The sequence below is a fragment of the Penaeus vannamei genome, chromosome 10, assembly GCF_042767895.1.
Source record: "Penaeus vannamei isolate JL-2024 chromosome 10, ASM4276789v1, whole genome shotgun sequence".
NCBI classification, from domain to species: domain Eukaryota; kingdom Metazoa; phylum Arthropoda; class Malacostraca; order Decapoda; family Penaeidae; genus Penaeus; species Penaeus vannamei.
In genome coordinates this window covers 22,957,330-22,976,830 of record NC_091558.1, presented here as the reverse complement: position 1 = coordinate 22,976,830, position 19,501 = coordinate 22,957,330, and the positions used below count along the sequence as shown (strand labels likewise).

Sequence of the window (19,501 nt, the reverse complement as noted above, 5' to 3'; positions counted from 1 at the left end):
CAGAGCAATATCCACGGCGTTTGTTGTACTCTTGATGTATCATACAAACATCTTATTTCCTCCATAGTTTTTACAAATGTTATGTTAATTGGTTCATTGTCTAGAAGAGGCAGAGTTGTCCATGATAACAGGCATACATCGCACTATTTCTTCCTGCAAGACCGTACGTGATTACCCTCTCATTCGAAGCCTCGCTCAATTCTTTAAGTGGAGCCATGTTGTTAAAAGGTGTTTTGCGAAATCTTCCTAGACACTTCAAAACTACTCCGTCATATCTCCAAAAGTTTTCCGTTTTATATCATGTAATATGATTTTAACATTTTCATGTCTGGTAATCTCTGTGGATGTAAAAGCTCCATTAAAGCCCGACACACTGTCCGAGGTGGTAGGTCTCACGCTGAAAAAAACAGGCAAGTCCGGTCTTGGTGTGGCATGAAGGTCGCACATGGCAAATGTTATGTGAAAGGTTTTGTGTTTCTGTACGTTTTCAAGTGCCACCTTGGTGTGAAAACGGCCTAGGAGACGCATCCACATTCGAACAGCAGACCGAGAAAATACGTCTGGTTTCAACTCGAGCAACTATTAGCTGGGTGGTTCCAATGAGGGGAAATAGAGGTCAAAGAACCGACTCCCAGCACTCTCAGTACATGTGCTATATAATCTGATATCTTGGGAAAAAATCTTGTTCATTCTGATGAAGTGGACAATTCATCCTAAATTAACTTTAGAGTTTTTACGTCATACCTGAACACTGACTCAGTGAGAAGATAATATGGTAATTTCTAATATTTATTAACATTAACAATGCAAAACCGTCGTTGGGCTACTGGGAATACACGGATGACTCATCGATGTGTGTGGGTTCTAAGGAAAAATTTCCGCCCCGTCCACACAGGCGAAGTTTCTTCGGTATGACGTCAAAAATGGAGGGAGCAATTTCGTACAAGCTTCCCCTAATGTAAAGCCAAGCGTCGACAGTTTCCCTGTTGCTTGTCAAGGTTACACGGTGAGTGTGGTATGAAGGTACTGTCCGTTGCCGTTCGTGTTCTACGATCCATGTCTTACTGGATCCCGTTTCAGTCACTGCCAGGCTCTGATTGCTTTAACTAATGTCGTTTGGATACCGCATAAATGTTTATGACAACCTTAGCCTGCAAAGAGGCAAAGTTCGCCCGTGTGGACGGGGCCTTACGTCTCTTTAAAAAATAAGTAACCCAGTAATTGTTTATATTCTAATCACACTGTTTATAAACAACCTAGGGTTTTCGCTTCATCTGTAAATTCTTTACGTTTAAGCAATTGATTTACAAAACTGGGAACCCGTAAGTCTGCTTAAAGACAATTCAAGGAACTGAACATGGTCGCCCTGTTTATACTCCAAAACATTTCACTTTCGATTTATTATAAATTTAATTGAAGATGGACCATTTGATGTAAGGGTTTATGGTTAAGAGTAAAGTAAATGTGCTAGACATAGCACTATAGGAAGGTATAGTAAAGGGTGATGACAAGTGATAGTTGCTATGAGTCAACTATCTAGGGTAGTGTTGAAAGGTTAAAGATGGGTAAAGGAATTGATGAGGGAATGGGTTATGATGGTTTAGGTAAGGGAATTAGATCAATTACAATAGATTTTTTTTCGAAATCGGCCGAACAGTTTTTTAATTATTAAAAAAAAAAAATTAAAAATTGCGAAGCTCTGTTTGAAAATTGACAAAACGGCAAAAAGTTTTTGAAATCCAGAAAAAAATTACAAATGCATTCTGATGTGATTTTTGAACAGATTCATCCTAGATCTAGTTCTTGTTCGAAGCAGTTTTTTTTTCGATTTGGACTTTTTTTGTGAATTTTTGAAATGACCGACTATCAGGATTTTTTTTTTTTTTCATGTTTTTAACACATTTGTCGTTTTTACAAGAAGCACGGCAAAAATTGCAAAATCCATCTCGAACAAGCACTGGATTTATTATTCAGTGATAGGGCTGATAGCTGGTTATGGATGCCTCGTTTGTAGCGATAGCTATTCCAGGCTGCTCGTTTTAAGCGAAGCGCTTTGGTGCAATCAAAATTCCACCATGGCTCTTAGGATCATGGTTGTCAAACATTGTATAATATCTGAAATGGGCGGGAAGGGGGATCGAGGGATAGGTATACTAGAGAGTGAAGTGAAAGTACACCAGTCAGCTCTATCAAAGAACCAGCGTAGGGATTAGGAAGTGGTACATATTAAGTAGGAGAAAGAAGTACTGGGAAGTGGTCACTATAAGGAAAGTGATCTAGAACTGTCCAATGGAAATCTAAATGAAGAGAAGGGGAGTATAGAGAGGTCAAGGCATGAAAAGGATTGCGTGCGCTTGTCAAAGTGTGTTGGGCGATCTGAATAAATAATAATTAGGTTATTTATGGAGAGGAATCGTTCTGGAGATCGGCCTACTAGGAAAGGTGGTTGGAGTTGGGAAATTAGAGTTTCAAAGGCAACAAAGTTATTGGGATGGGAAGAGGAGAAGTAGACTGAAATAACTGTGATCCACCGTCGAAGAAAAGGTGTATGGGACAGTGGTTTGTAAGGGAGGGATGACATAAGGTGTTTTCTGATGGACAAGTATAGACGAGACAAAAGGAGTGTGAGGAAGAGAAAATGCTAATTAGGAATAGGAATAGGAGGATGTGTAATTAAATTCTCTTGGATAAGGAGAAGGAATTAAAGGGGAAGGTTGGTGTAGTATCAAGTGGTGGATCTGGGAAAGGGCATTGTTGTGATACGAGTGATTCACGTGTGTATCCAGGAGGGAGTGAAAAGAGGATGGAGCTGAGGGGGATGGGTTGTGTTGGGAGGGAGGAGGAGGAAGGGATGTAAGGGGAATATGAGTAGGAGGATGGATATCAGTAGTAGATGGAATTTAGGGGGTTAGGTTGTGTTGAGAGGGAGGATGATTATGAGTAGGAGGGGGAAGGATATCGGCAGTCACTTCGAGTGTGGAGGGAGAATGAGTTGTGGAATTTTCTCTCAAGCATATAGCTTTGAATATCTTGCATATTTTCTGCAGTTGAATTTGTTGGAGAGTTTTTCTTATGAGGGGAGGGGGGGGTTTAATGGTTAAAAGTGAAATAAATGTGCTCGACATCTAAGGTCATATAGCACTATAGGATGGTATAGTAAAGGGTGATGTCAGGTGATAGTTGCTATGCGCCAACTATCTAGAGTAATGTTGCATAGTTGAAGATGGGTAAGGGTGTTGAGGGAAAGGGTTATGGTGGTTTAGGTAAGGGAATTAGATCAAGTGAAGGATATTTATGCATCTGAGAAAGGAGAACAAGTTGATATAATAACCGAGGATATGATGTAGGTCTGGTCTGTGAGACTGGAAACCGCGAATATTCTTAAAATAACTAAGATATAGGAGAGCTATATCTCTCCTAGCGCCGGTATGTGGGGAGAGACTGGTGTCTGAGGAATAAAGATAAAGATAGGTGGAGGTGAGTGTGCTGTAGGGGAAAAAGGGTTAGAACGTTTAGTTTGTCTACTGCAGGATATGCGGGGAGGGAGAGGGGATGGTGTTGGGGCTGTAGTTGAGATTGGAGCTGCGGTTGAGATTGGGAGATTGGAACTGTGGTTGAGATTGGGGTGTCTGGATTTAGAGTGGCAAAGTAATTGGTCTGAAGAAGGTAGAATGTAAAAGTGGTTGGGGCTGAGGGAGGTAGAATGTAGAAGTGGAAGTGGGGACATCTTGGGGTGGAGGGGGAGGGGTAGAGCGAGCAATGTTACTAGAGTATGGAGTATGAGAAATACCTTGTCGACATGCTTCCTGTCTGTCAATGTTTGGCAGGATGTCCAAAGCGCCAACAGTTTTGACATTGACGGGGAGGGGGTTGGTAGGGTCGAACAGGGAGGGATTGTCTACCAATGTATATACAAAAGGGAAGGTCATGTGTACTGAAAGTAGTTTTGGCAATGTTGGTGGGTTTCTTTCAATGACCTCTAGGAAGAATGGAGTAGGAATGTACTGATATCACGTCCTGGTCTTTTAGACAGCTAAACAAGTATTCTCCACAGTCTGACCAATCTTTGGTATCGACTGGGCAGTTTGCTGGGGAGATAGAAACAGTTCCGGTACAAGTATTAAGGGTTGGATAAGGTTCTGCAGGAATGGGGTTGCCAGAATGATCAGTTAAATTTGATAGTGCTGTAGATTCAGTTTCTGATCGGACTGTTACAAGACAGGAGCGATCGCGTCTGGTATAGGGACTCTGCCCACTTGTTTTTGGAGGCATTGTTGAAAGAGAATAGTGCTGCCTGAGTAAGGAGCTGTAGAAGGAATCACGAGAAATCGGTCCCATTTAGCTGGGCTAAACAGATTATTTAAGATATCTGTAGGGTTGGTGGTGGTGGATGGTCGGGAACGTGTGGAATACTTAATGGTTAAAATAAATGCGCTAGTCATCTAAGGTCATATAGCATTATAGGAAGGTATAGTAAAGGGGGATGTCAGGTGATAGTTGCGATGTGTCAACTATCTAGAGTAGTGTTGAAAGGTAGAAGATGAGGGAAAAGGTTATGGTGGTTTAGGTAAGGGAGTTAGATCAAGTGAAGGATATTTATGCGTCTGAGGAAGAACAGGTTGTCAAAGCAGAAGCTGTGGGATTTTGTAAGGATGTCTGATATGTTGGGAGGTCGGTGAAGGGAGGATAGGTGTGGAAAAGCAGAGGTACGTGCTGTATTAAAGTGTGGACAGGACAAGAGAATGTGTGGAACTGAAAGAGGGACGTTACATAGAGGACATAGGGGCGGGTCTGAGCGTGACATTAGATAGGCGTGTGTTAGGCAAGTGTGGCCAATACGTGAGCGTGCGAGGGCCGTCTCCCAACGTCTGTTTTTGTGAGATGGAGCTGACCAAGAGGAGATTGATAGTTTTACATTATGTAATTTATTGTTGTGGAGTCTTGACCAAAAAGATTGCCATCGGGTATACAAGAAGGTTTTAAAGTGGGGGTAATAATCCGTAGCTGGAATATGTGAGAAGCTTAGTTGAGGTGATGTGGACATTGCAGCATAGCGTGCAAGAGTATCTGCCTGTTCATTGCCAGGGATTCCAACATGGCTGGGTACCCAGCAAAATCTGACAGATTTGTGACGTGTGGATAGATAGAACAACCAGTTCTGGAACTTACAGACAAGGGGATTGGTCGAGTGCATAGACTTTATGAGGGTTAAAGAGTTATGGGAGTCAGTAAAAATAGCAAAAGAGGAAGAGGGGGATGACTATATGCGTCTTAAGGCAAAAAGGAGTGCATACAGTTCTGCAGTAAGGACACTAGATTCAGGAGGGAGAGTGTATTTATAAGTGCAATTTGGGAATGTTACTGCGAATCCAGCCCGAGATAGATTTGGAACCGTCAGTGTACACATGAATGCTGGAGGAATGAATGGAGACATGGTCAAGGAAATGAGTGAGAAGGATAGAGGGGGGAATATCTAATTTTGGTGGGTCAAGGAAAACTGAGGAGCAAATACAGGGGTAAGGTATAAGCCAAGGAGGAATGGAGTGGACAGAAAGTGGGAGAGCTCGGAGGTGAGGAAAGGGGGAATGGGAGAGGAGTGTATCCATGCGTACGGGGAGAGGAGTTGGTAAACGTGGAGAAGAGGTAAAGGTATAAAGTAAGGATTGTGGAATAGTTAGTTTGGTAAGGGAAATTTGGTGAAATTGAGCATAGCATCGGAGAGAGAAGAGCTCGACTTCGAGAGAGGGACGGCATGCCAGATTCAGTATATAGGCTCTCAACTGGAGAGGAGCAGAAGGTGCCTAGGGCTAAGCAGAGACCGCTGTGGTGGATTGTATCAAGGTGAGCAAGAAGAGAGGTTGAGGCAGAGTAGTAGATATGGCATCCATAATCTAGAGTGGAGAGAATCAAGGTAACGAAGATGGAGGAGAGTTTTGCGATCTGAGCCCCAAGAGATGTGGGAAAGAGTTTGTAAGATTCGGAGGCGGCGTTGAGCTTTTTCTTTGATGTACAAGATATGGTCTCGCCAGGACAATTTGGAATCAAATAAAACGCCTAGGAATTTGCCAGAAGATCGGTATTGGAGTGGAGTGGGGGTTTGGGGACCGTACGTGAGCGAGAGAAAAGGACGGGGAAAGATTTGGAGGTAGAGAAGCGAAAGCCATGGTTGGTGGCCTAAGGAGTTACTGATGTTATTGCAGACTGAAGGAATTGACAGATCTGGTATGGATGTGCCAGATGCATAGATCGTTAAGTCATCAACATATAGTGATGCCCGGGCTACTGGTGGTAGGACTGGTAGGTAGAAATGTCATTTACAGCAAGAAGGAATAAAGAGGTACTAAGCACAATTCCTTGTGGGACGACTTCGGATTAAAGAAAGGATGACGTGGAAGAGGCAATTTTGTCCTGGAAAGTACGTTTAGAAAGGAAGGATTTAATGAAAACGCCCATGTTTCCACGTAAACCTAAGGAGGTCAATTGTTGAAGGATATGGTATCGCCATGTGGTATCATATGCTTTTTCTAGATCAAAGAATATGGCTAATACGGATTCATGGCGTGCAAATGCCGATATAATGGGTCTCGAAATGGGCAAGTGGGTCTGCTGTACTTCGGGCACGTCGGAAACCAAACTGGGAAGGAGAAAGGAGATTATGAGATTCAGCGGGTTAACCATTCGTTCTAGTAGTTTGCACAAGCAGCTACTTAGAGCTATGGGGCGGTAATCTTGGGGTAGGGTACCTGATTTATTGGGTTTTAAGAAAAGTAGGACAAGAGCTTCTCTCCAATGAGAAGGAAAATGTGGTTGAAAATAGTTAAAAGGACGGAGATGGGAGCTATCAGAGCATACCGATAGTGAATACCATCAGGGCCTTCATGAGTGTTGTGGCACGACTGTAATGCAGCGTTGAGTTCAGAAGAAAAAGGAGCATTGTAGGAGTCTTCAGAGGATAGGGTGAGGGTAATAGGGGTGCGTTCCTTGATGGCTTTGATGGAAAAGTGGGGAAAAGTGAGAGCCACTACTGACCTGGCTGAAATAGTTGCCCAGTTCATTAGCTACTTCGACAGGCTCAGAGATGAGAGTATCTCGAATATGGAGGACGGGTGCAGGATGGGGGGGATGTTTGCCTGATTATTTATGGATCCGTTGCCAAACAGCTGAAATACATGCAGATGTAATTGAGGAAACAATTGTTGCCAGCTATTTCTTTTGCTTTTTCTAATTGTACGGCGAAGATGGGCAGATGCTCTTTTAAAGGAAATAAGGGCTGATTGCTGGTGGGGGGGGTGCCTCGTTTGTAGCGATAGCCGTTCCAGGCTGCTCGTTTTAAGCGAAGCTTAAGGTATAAGGTCTTGAAGTTCGAGGAATGGCTGTATAGGCAGCTCTTAGGATCGTGGTTGTAAAACATTGTAGCATATCTGAAATGGGACGGTTAAGGGGGGGTGGAGGGAAAGGTAGAGTAGAGAGTGAAGTGAAAGTATGCCAGTTTAGCTCTGTCAAAGCACCAACGTAGGGGATTTGGAAGTGGTACATATGAAGTAGGATAAAGGAGTACTGGGAAGTGGTCACCATAGGGAAAGTGGTCTAGAACTGACCAGTAGAAATCTAAATGTAGAGTAGGAGAGCATAGAGAGAGGTCAAGGCATGAAAAGGATTGTGCGCGCATGTCAAAGTGTGTTGGGCGATCTGAATAAATAATAGGTTATTTGTGAAGACGAAGCGTTCTAGAGATCGGCCTCGAGAGTTGGTGGTAGAGTCACAGTGTGGCGGCAGTTGAAATCAACTACGAGGAAAGGTGGCTGGAGTTGGGAAATTAAGAGTTTCAAAGGTAGCAAAGTCAATGGGATGGGATGGAGAGAAGTAGACTGAAATCACTGATCCAGCGGCGAAGAAAGATGCGAATAGCTGTGCACGGGACAGTAGTTTGTATGACATAAGGTGTTTTATGATGGATAAGTATAGACGAGACAAAGGGAGTGTGGGGATGAGATAAAATGGTAATTGGGAATTGGAATAGGAGGGTGTGAGGAAAGTCTCCTGGAGGCAGATAATAGATGGATTATAAACAAGGATATGACGTAGGTCTAGTCTATCAGAACGGAAACCGCGAATATTCCAATGTAGGAGAGCTATAGCTTATGAGTGAAATCGCATGTTCGTGTTTGTGCTGAGCAGCTTGATCGGTTATGACCAGGTACATATGGGGCATCGGTCTGTGGAACGGCAATGTTTGGCAATGCCCAAAGCACAAACAGTTTTGACATTGACGGGGAGGGGTTGGTATGGTCGAACAGGGAGGGATTGTCCACCGATGTAGATGGGTAAGGGAAGGTCATGTGTACAGAAGGTAATTTTGGCAATGTTGGTCGGATTCTTTCGTTGACCTTTAGGAGGAATGGTGTAGCAATGTACTGATTTCACATCTTGGTCTTTGAGGCATCCTAATAAGTCTTCTCCAGTCTGACCAATCTTTGGTATCGACTGGGCAGTTTGCTGGGGGGAGAGAGTTCCGGTACAAGTATTAAGGGTTGGATGAGGTCATGCAGGAATGGGGTTGCCAGAATGATCAATTAAATTTGATAGTGCTGTAGAATCAGTTTCTGATCGGACTGTTACAAGACAGGAGCGATCGCGTCTGGTATAGGAAGGGACTGCCCACTTGTTTTTGGAGGCATTGTTGAAAGAAAGTGTTGCCTGGATAAGGAGCTGTATTAGGGATCACGAAAAATCGGTCCCATTTAGCTGGGCTAAACAGAATATTTAAGATATCTGTAGGGTTGTTGGTGGTGGATGGTCGGGGACGTGTGGAAGAGGGAGTATTACGGAGTGATGGAGAATAAGGCTGTAAGGCAGTAATAAGGGAGGATGGGGTGCTTCATGAAGGTTGTAGGGGTAGAGTTGATGAATTTGAAGTTGGGAAGGTAGGAATGTCTTCTGGAGATTCTCTGCTAATGTGGGTAATTCACTAGTAGGAATTGGGAGTGGATAGTCGTTTCAATGTTCGGAGTAGTGGTCAAAGGAGAGCCTGGGTTGGGGGTATTTGATAAAGGGGCAAGCCTCATTGCCCCTAATAAGGGGATTACATCTTCATTACTGGTCATGGGGAACCTTGATTATATAGTGGTATAAACAGACCACCTCCTTTCGCTTGAAGGCAAGGGCTAAACAATTAAATCGGGAGTACCGTGCCCATAGTTCCCGGAGGCCGTTCAGGACTGCCATAAGGTCAGCTTTTCATCCTTTCAGCACGGCTCTTACACCTTATTAGTGGAGTCGAGGGCTGAGGCCTTAGCAGGGGAGATCCTTATATAGGGTCTCAATCTTCGTCTCCTGAGCTCCCCCCCCCTTCACGACAACTACGGGCAAGGGATTGGGGTGGAGTAGACGTGTGAGGAATAAAAGGTAAAGGTAGGAAGTTTCTGTGCGGTAAGGCAAGGGGTGGAACGTATATTCTGTCTGCTGCGGGGAGTGCGGGGCGGGACGGTGTTGGGCTGTAGTTGAGATTGGAGTGTGGATTTAGCGTGGCAAAAGAATTTGAATGGGTTAGGTAGAATGTACATGTGCAAGTGGGGAGGTAGGTATTATAGGGGAGGGTTTAGGTACATCCTAGGTTGGAGGGGGAGGGGCAGAGTGAGCGGCATTACTAGAGTAGGGAGTATCAAAACCTTGTCGGCGTCCTTCCTGTCTGGATTCACACAGAGCGAGACCATTTTTGTATCAGTTGCTACATCAGACCCAAATTTATAAGTGGGACTGCCTCTAAAATCCATTACGGGAGCCTCTGCAGTTAAAACATGTGCTAGTTTGTGCGGAGCAGTTTGGACATCCTGCCAAACACGCCGCTCCCTGTCATAATCGATCAAAGCGCCAACAGTTTTGACATTGACGGTGAGGGGGTTGGGGCGTTGGTAGGGTCGAACGGAGGGATTGTCCACCAATGTAGATACAAAAAGGAAGGTCATGTGTACTGAAGGTAATTTTGGCAATGTTGGTGGGTTTCTTTCAATGACCTCTAGGAAGAATGGAGTAGGAATGTACTGATATCACATCCTGGTCTTTTAGACAGCTAAACAAGTATTCTCCACAATATGGCGAATGTATCCATAAGGTAGCTTGCTGGGGAGATGGTTCTGGTACAAGTATTAAGAGTTGGATGAGGTTTTGCAGGAATGGGATTGCCAGAGAGATGGAGAACAAAGCTGCAAGACAGTAATAAGGGAGTGGGGCTATTGTTAAATTAGTCTGTGGGAGTAGACGTGAGAAAGTTGGGAGGGTAGGAAGGACTTCTGGAGATTGAGTCAACTAGGGTGGTTAGTGCACTAATAGGCATTGATGAATGGGTAGTAGTTGTAGTCTTCAGAGTCGTGGCCTAAGGAAAGCCTGGGGTTGGGGAACTGGGAGAGTGAATTGGTGAGGCTATTTGATGAAGGAGGCAAGCATCATTGCCCCTAATAAGGGTAAAACATTATTGGCCATGGTAAGCCTAGATAATGTTGGGGAAAAACAGTCCACCCCTCAACTCAGGGTCCCCTCCAAGGTAAGCGCAAGACAACTGAAATCGGGGAATACTGTGCCCATGGCTCCCTTGGGCCGTTCAGGACTGGCTAGTTAGCCTTTCATCCTTTCAGCACGGCTCTTCACACCTTAGGATGAGGATGGTAGAAGGGGGTGGAGAAGGGACGGAATCCAGAAAGCAGCAGGGGGAAAAGCCTGTGCAAAATTAGAAGTCGAGGGCTAAGGCCCAAGTCAGGGGTGATCCTCAGCATTAGGTCCCAGTCCGTCTCCTAAGCCTCCCATAGACAGCAGTGCGCTAGGAATGGGGGGGGGGGGGGGGAGAGAGAGAGAGAGAGAGAGAGAGAGAGAGAGAGAGAGAGAGAGAGAGAGAGAGAGAGAGAGAGAGAGAGAGAGAGAGAGAGAGAGAGACCCCCCCCCCCCAAAAAAAAAAATCCATGGGTCTGGTGTGATGGGTCTAGGTCAAGGAATGGCCAAGTGCCATACAGTACAGCTGACCTTGTTTAACCATTATTTAACAATTCATTCACCTCAACTTTTAACGACTTGTAAGGTATCCAATCAATATTTTGCCCACAATTATAACCATTTTTGCAATTTACTGAAGACATTCATTCTTAAATTTGCTAAACTGAGCCTAGCCTTTGATATACTAGGTGACATACACAAGCACCCAGCAGTCCCAAAGGCACAACTTCACATCTAGTGTTTGGACGTTTTGTTTTTTGATGGGTTAAAAAACGGGAAAAATTGTACATTTCATTTTTAATAAATTATTTTTTAAATCTTAAAACACAGTTCACTGGTAATAAAATGGCTTCCATTACAATAAAATACAAAAGTTCTTAGTCCAATAACTGGCAGTGTTTTAAAGGCATTATACAGGCATCTAGGATGCCGCCTCAGTTTTCCCAGTGATCAAATCTGTTGTTTTCTTCATCTCTTCAGCTGCTTTCTCCTTTAATTCTTCAGTGCTTGCCCCATTTGAAGGGGTATCCTGGGGAAGATTGCATACAACTTAAAATGAAGCATTTCACTACACAAATCCAAAACATCCTTTAGCTACATAGTTCCAAGTCTATTAAAATTTCTACTTGCTAGATTACAGGTTTCTTTCATATAAACCTCAACTCCATTTCCTTAACTCAAATCACCTTTTCCTCCGTTTCCATGGTTTCAGTGTGCCCATTGGTGCCATTTGTAGTTCCATTAGCAGTTCCATGTGCTTCCCCATTCTCACCTTTTGCCTTTTTTACCTCTTCTCCCTCAACCTCATCCTCTGGTTTCCTCTGCTTAAAGACAAAAAAGTGCACTTAGGGTTTTGAAGTCTTGAACTTTATGCAAATTCATGTACATAGTCCTGCAAGCCACGGGAATAACCATTTGGCTATATACAAGCTTTAAGCCAACAATCAATTTAATTTAATCTTTCAAATCTTCAACCAATTATGATTCAGGTTTATAATCAACTAAATTTGGAAAAAAAAAAAAAAATTATGTAGTCAACCAACCATTTCCAAGCTAGGACTGCTACAAATATTGTTAGAAAGGCATGCAAAATATTTACAAGCAATGATACTTTCTGAAATAGTTAATGCTACCAAACTGACGGTATCCCAGATTTTCCAACTGTTTCTGGGTATGTGCGACTTGTCTGAATATTGCAAGGCATTCCATCCCTTAGAACAAAAATCGTGAATCATAAATTCAAAATTAGTAGATTGATAACTGAAAATACTAACCCTTACATAATGAAAGAGGGATGTAAAATGACAAATGGCCACTAAAAACCCTGCAATGACAAATGGCCACTAAAAACCCTGCAATGACAAATGGCCACTAAAAACCCTGCAATGACAAATGGCCACTAAAAACCCTGCAATGACAAATGGCCACTAAAAACCCTGCAATGACAAATGGCCACTAAAAACCCTGCAATGACAAATGGCCACTAAAAACCCTGCAATGACAAATGGCCACTAAAAACCCTGCAATGACAAATGGCCACTAAAAACCCTGCAATGACAAATGGCCACTAAAAACCCTGCAATGACAAATGGCCACTAAAAACCCTGCAATGACAAATGGCCACTAAAAACCCTGCAATGACAAATGGCCACTAAAAACCCTGCAATGACAAATGGCCACTAAAAACCCTGCAATGACAAATGGCCACTAAAAACCCTGCAATGACAAATGGCCACTAAAAACCCTGCAATGACAAATGGCCACTAAAAACCCTGCAATGACAAATGGCCACTAAAAACCCTGCAATGACAAATGGCCACTAAAAACCCTGCAATGACAAATGGCCACTAAAAACCCTGCAATGACAAATGGCCACTAAAAACCCTGCAATGACAAATGGCCACTAAAAACCCTGCAATGACAAATGGCCACTAAAAACCCTGCAATGACAAATGGCCACTAAAAACCCTGCAATGACAAATGGCCACTAAAAACCCTGCAATGACAAATGGCCACTAAAAACCCTGCAATGACAAATGGCCACTAAAAACCCTGCAATGACAAATGGCCACTAAAAACCCTGCAATGACAAATGGCCACTAAAAACCCTGCAATGACAAATGGCCACTAAAAACCCTGCAATGACAAATGGCCACTAAAAACCCTGCAATGACAAATGGCCACTAAAAACCCTGCAATGACAAATGGCCACTAAAAACCCTGCAATGACAAATGGCCACTAAAAACCCTGCAATGACAAATGGCCACTAAAAACCCTGCAATGACAAATGGCCACTAAAAACCCTGCAATGACAAATGGCCACTAAAAACCCTGCAATGACAAATGGCCACTAAAAACCCTGCAATGACAAATGGCCACTAAAAACCCTGCAATGACAAATGGCCACTAAAAACCTGCAATGACTACATGGAGAGTATTACAAAAGTTAGTCAAAGGTAACCTTCATGCATCACTTCAAATTCTTACATACCTTCTTTCTTACAAGATGAGTTATGTTGGAAGCCTTAATTTCTGTGGGGACTACAGATGTAGAACTTGAAGGTGCATCAAATCCAGTTTGTGATGAAGAACCAGCCTTGGAAGTGCCACCAATTGCATTTGCCATGAATGCTTCCTGGAAATATAGGAATTCTCATATCATTGAGACCATAATCAATACCATATCATTGAGACCATAATCAATACCAAGTTTCAATATACACAATTTAAAATGGTTTCTTACTGAATAACTGACTTGTTCAAGATAAGTTCTGTAAACCAAGTTTTGAAAGAACCTTAATGTGGGTAGAGGTGCAATGTCAGAGTGGAGAAGGAATACAAGATAAGTAGGGAGGATTATTTTGGTAATTAAAAAGCAGTTAAACAGAAATGTGTGAGGAAGAGGGGAATAGTGGTAATGTGTAAAACACCAACAAACGATACCTTAAACATTTATTCACTGCTCAAAATTAGTTATAAAAAAATCCAATAAACTGCTAGGATAGAACTTCATTCCCTCCAAATGTCCCAAAAGGCTGTTTATCTCCAACTTATTACCTTGTTTCAAAGTTACCATTAACTGCCCTCTTGACCCCACTTGTCCATAGTCTGCCAATATCAGTTTGAAGTAGGTAATGCTGGTGGTGTAGCCACCACCTATCCCTAACCTATGCATAATTTTTAGGTAGTAAAAATGTAAAAAACAATTGCCCTTGTTTCATGAAAGGGAAGGAATATAGCAAAAGGAAGTTACTGCAGGTTTTACAAGTGTTTTCCCTTTGGGAACGTGCAGAACAGCACATCATGGGGCCAGGGGGGGGGGGGGGGGGGTTCCATCTTCAAAAACCTAGAAGTAATACGAAATGTATATTTATGCAGAGTGCGTTATATTTTCCCACTTCCTATTGTTTAAATTTAGCCTTTAAAAACACTTCATTGTAATTCTGTCTATCAATCCATGGCAAAAAATATGCAACTAGACATTAAATATTCATGCATCAGCAATTCCTTTATTACATTGCAAGCATGACAAAAATCTTTCAAGCTCATCTTTAAGGCAGAGTTACTGTTAAATTGTTAGTGCTGAAAGGCGTTTAACCATTAACTCAAAAGCACAAGTCAATTTTAAATGTGCCTGCCATTACGCTGGAAATATAATAAAAATTATCTGTAAAATTAGGCCATTTGGAGCATCTAACTTAAAGTACAATATAGCCTTTTTTTTTTTTTTTTTACAACAGAAAAGTGGTCAAATTAAATTCAAGGCTTTAATTGCTTTAACTGGGAGAGCACACTTTACAGTCAGAAACCCTAGTTACCATTTTACTAGCTCGGCAAGCTGAAATATGGGTGGGAGGGGGGGAATTACAAGGTTCCACAAGCCAATGCCCATTCACATTCTATGTGCACCAGTAATAAGCCACAAGCAGCAAGCACCATCAAGTACTTACCACAGGATCAAGAGGCAGCTAGAAAATAAAGAGGTTACAATGATGCCTCTATGAAAATGGACCAGTATTTATGAATTGGCAATTCAATCATCTATATATATATATCACTTATGCTTTGTCTGATCAAATGTAGAACAACCTACCAGCAATTCACTTGAAACTTCATCTTAACCCATATGATTTGGATAACATCACAAAAAATTTGTTTCAAGGGGCAGATGTGAACATATGGTCATGGGAAAATCTGGCCATGGACATTTAGACTGAAGGCTAAGGTGACAGACTCCCCAGGAGTGCACACAATGTTCTTTAATGTAAAGACCCTTCCTAATTGCAACATTTAAATCCCTCCACCCCTAATTTATTGATGGCAATTGTGCAAATGTCCATGAGCCATAACGGAGAGCAAAAGCTCCAGGGAGGGTGCTATTTCCATGCTAACGATCCAATTTCTGCCAGCTGTAAACAATACAAGTTGTATTTTAAAAATTATGACAGTTTTACACACAGCACCAAGTTACTACCATGATAATCCGTCTTGTCAAGGAAAACACCACCATTTGGATAAAGTAAATCAAACGCCAAATAACAGAATTACACAAGATCTAATAACGCTAATTCAGAAAAATTGTACTGCAAAGGGGAGGCATGGAGTCTTAATCTCTTAATCACAGCATACAAAGTTAAATTGGCACCCAGCATACAGGTCACCTTTCCACTCACTTCAGCCTAATGCCCATTTTTTGGCCACATCATGGCAGTTAAGCATCTGGATCCAATGTGTAAAGTAAAGAACATCCAATTTCCTTTTGAAAGTAGGATAACTAGGAATCATTTATAATCTTGAATATTGGAACTTAAAAGCAATCATTCCATTGAAAATTATTGCTGCATTACCGAAGACTATCACAAGGAAAACCCACCTTTGCTGCTTTCTGGAGTCTATCCTTACTGTCTTTCTTCATTTCCTCCATATCTGTAACCTTTTCCTTCATCTCTGGTAACAATTTGTTCAATTCTTCAATCTCGCCTTCCTCAGTGTAGAATGGATCAGGTCTCTCTGCAGCTAAAATTTGAGAAATGTTTAGATTTCCAGTATATATCTCAAAATGCTAATCATTCAAATCACTTGCATACCAGAATTGATAAAATATCTAATGTACTATATTATCTCAAGTTACCATCTTTCTTTCTTTGCTCTTCTGTCCATTCTTTCTTTTCCTTTATCCGTTTTTCAAGGTTAGCAATTCTCATTTCAATAACCTTCATTGCTGCTGTAAAGCTTTCAATTGCTTTGTCAAAGTCATCCGAGAAGGAGTGTGCTACACCAAGCTGGTAATGGGTTTCTGCCAAACACCTGTTGTCTTCCTCAAGAATCTTCTCCTGCAAGTTTAGAAAAGTAGCTAGCAAAACTTGTCCAAAGCAATCTATATTTATACCTTTATTTCATTGCTTAATGTAAAGTCTGCAAGCAACATACCTGTATTTGCAGACACTGTTTGAAATCCTCAATACCCTGTGAATAATTTTCGCTCTCCAAGCCTACTTCTCCAAGTTTCAGGTATACTTGGGCAACTTTCTTGGCCATCTCTGGATTGTCATCCTGTTGCCTAAAATGATAACATGTTACAAGATTACACAGACCAGAATAATAGTTATGAAAATTAAATGTTTGAACAACTAATTAACTTCCACTTACTTTTGGTAGATGACCTTTGCCAACTCCAACATCTCCCAAGAGAGCTGCAAGTTTGATACTTCTTCCTCATCCTCTTCAGTCTTTTCCCCTGCAATTTGATTTTTGTTTTTACTTTACACAAGTTTGTGCATAATACCTTTTCAAATAAACATTTATGAAATTTCATATCTTACAAAAATAGAGCACCAATTTACATTATGCATTCAGAGACAATAATTCATGACCATGATAACATCTGCATCAAGTTTAGGCTTCAGGGAGGCAGATCAATGAACTAGTGAGGAGATTACTACAGAATTAGGTTTTACCCAAGATAGGCTTAAGATTCGTATTGCTTATCACTGTTAGGCAAGAAGAAATTGAAGGCAATGACCCTTTCTCTGCAGACATGCTACTGTTCATACGCAGGACAGATAAAAGCCAACTAGGAAACAAGAGGCACAAATCCAACATCAATAAATTTCAAAAATTTCTTTCCTGCACATTTGCAGAATATTCCATATTTAGCAAATACTTAAATTTATACCTTGTTTACATTCACTTCCACTACCTACTCTAAGGGTATTTTCTAATTTTCTGGCCAATTTTGATGAAACTCACACCATTTTAGACACTAGCCTGATCCCTGTGTCTCAGATCCAGGAATTTCTTTTCCCCAACTCATTGTTTTGGACAGATTAATAAAAATTTTACACAAATCATGCATTGGGTAAAATTTTTATTAATCTGTCCAAAACTATCTTTGCCAAATGATCTGCATCACCAAAATTTTAAGGAATACAAGTTAAGCTCTTAACCCCAATTTGTGGGGATTTAATTTTACAAAATATTTTGGTCATAGAAGATAGGGGAAATAAATACTTCCTATGAACAGCACATGATTATTAATTACTATGATTTTTTTTTTTTTTATCTGGCATGTGTAAAAAAAAAAAAAAAAAAAAAAATCTGTCATTTTAAAGCCTTCATGAAAGCTTATAAAATCTCATCTAATTATTAGATCACAACTGATTTTCTAAGGCAAGGTGAGAAATTAATTTTAGCCGACATAGAAAAGGGCTGCTAACACCTAAAAAATACTTGGGGGAATCGGATGTCCTAAACTCCTGGTATTTTTTCACCCATGCCAAAATGGTTAAATGCATTCCCAAGATGATCCCTTAAATGCATGGAAATATCCAGCTGGGCAGTTTTCCATAGAATACTTTATAGCCAACAATAAACCAATACTTACCTTCTTCTTGGCTGGCACCTTCCTCTTTTTCACCCTCATCTTGTGATTCTTCTTGAGATTCTTCTCCCTCTCCTTCACCTTCACCTTCAGCATCACCTTCCTCTTCCTCCTCTCCTTCTGTACTGCCTTCCTCTGCAAGGAAATTTTCCTGTTTAATACAAGAATCAGATTAAAGCATTCTTTCCACTCAAAATAGCAAAAGCAGCCAAATTCTGAAAGTAATTTAGCATCCAAACTGTAGAAGTACCTATACAGTCAACCATTCTATGACTACTGCTATCTACATATGATTCATTTCTTTCTACCCCACAATCCTACTATGTCTTACTCTTCTCAGCGCCATCAGTTTCCATTTCCTCTTCCTTTGCTTCAGATTCTACTTTCTCTTCAATTTTGGCATCTTCCTTTCCCTTTTCATCTTTAGTTTCTCCCGATACCTTTTGCTTCTCTCCCTCTCCCTTCTCAGTCGCTTTACCTTCTTCCTCATCAGCCTCGACCTTCTCCTCCATCACCACCTCCGATTCCTTTGCCTCATCTTTGGAACCATCTTTGGTATCCACTTCCTTTTTCTCAGGCTTGCTTTCCTCGTCTACATTCTCACTATCTACCGAGCTAGCCTCTACTTTGGAAGTGGCGGTGCCATCAGTGTCCGAGGTTTCTGGTTTACTCTTTTCCTCCCCATCTGACTTTACTTTTTCTTTCTTCTCCCCTCCATCTTCACCTTTGGAATCTGACACTCCAGCTGAATCTACATCCATTTTAGCCTCCTCAGCACCTGAAGACTCCACTGCCTTTGCATCTCCATTCTGCTTTGCTGATTTACTTTTTGACACATCCTCAAGATCTTTAAAATTCTCTTCCAGTGCTTTCCCAACCTGTTCTGTTACCTCGTTCTTCTCATCCTCTATGCAAAAGACAGCACAATTTACTCTGTTCTAGCAACATATATATATAAAAAAAAAATAATAAAAATAAAAATAAGCCAAAAAAATTCCACATATTCCAACCACAAACAAAATAATTTACCTGTCATTTTCTCAGGATTTTCTACCTGGGAATTGTCCATGTCTTCTCCATCAGGAACTGAAAATCAAAACCACCGACATATGTAGACTAAACCATACCTTGGTTTAAGTGCAGAGTTGAATAAGCAACTAAAACCCAACATACCTCCATCCAAAGCATTTCCTAAGACTCCATTCTCCATGCGTGCCATTTCAAGCAATGCTCGGCCATAGTAGAAATAAGCATCACCACACTCTGGAGCAGTTTCACCGTATTGCTCTGCTAGGAGTCTACATGCCTCCTGCAATTTTAGGCATACCTTGTCAAATTGTGGAATTTGCAGTAATCCAAATACTAGTCAAAACTTGACCACATTTTCTATAAGAGGTCATTTCATTTCAAAATTCAGTCTTCCAAAACATTGCATGGAGGTAAATAAAATGATCTGAGAACTCACCTGCAAAGAATTAACTGCAGAAGATATGTCACCAACAACTAAGTGTCTCTTGCCCTGAGCAAAGTGATTTAAAGCTTGAGTTGCTGTATCACTGAAATAATAAAATCTATTTAGGAATTTATACAAGCATACAATGCTTTTGGTTAATCATTTTTACCTGTAAATCAAAATG

General features: G+C 41.4%; 1 protein-coding gene across 3 annotated transcripts in view; it reads right to left on the bottom strand.

Annotated features, from left to right (window-relative positions):
• Positions 1-11,265: 11,265 nt before the first annotated feature.
• LOC113811594 (histone-binding protein N1/N2) overlaps positions 11,266-19,501 on the bottom strand; it is a 10,210-nt gene continuing 1,974 nt past the window's right edge. Inside the window, exons 2-14 of one of the 3 annotated variants that reach the window (XM_027363368.2) lie at positions 19,330-19,420; positions 19,038-19,173; positions 18,894-18,950; positions 18,196-18,771; positions 17,868-17,999; positions 16,634-16,721; positions 16,415-16,544; positions 16,116-16,317; positions 15,858-16,000; positions 14,935-14,952; positions 13,476-13,619; positions 11,670-11,807; positions 11,266-11,512 (exon numbers count right to left, since the gene is read on the bottom strand). In XM_027363368.2, the coding sequence (XP_027219169.1) occupies positions 11,405-11,512; positions 11,670-11,807; positions 13,476-13,619; positions 14,935-14,952; positions 15,858-16,000; positions 16,116-16,317; positions 16,415-16,544; positions 16,634-16,721; positions 17,868-17,999; positions 18,196-18,771; positions 18,894-18,950; positions 19,038-19,173; positions 19,330-19,420 (1,963 nt within the window). In that variant the 3' untranslated portion in view covers positions 11,266-11,404. The remainder of the gene's footprint in view (positions 11,513-11,669; positions 11,808-13,475; positions 13,620-14,934; positions 14,953-15,857; positions 16,001-16,115; positions 16,318-16,414; positions 16,545-16,633; positions 16,722-17,867; positions 18,000-18,195; positions 18,772-18,893; positions 18,951-19,037; positions 19,174-19,329; positions 19,421-19,501) is intronic. The other 2 variants (XM_070126473.1, XM_027363378.2) reach the window with 2 other exon arrangements.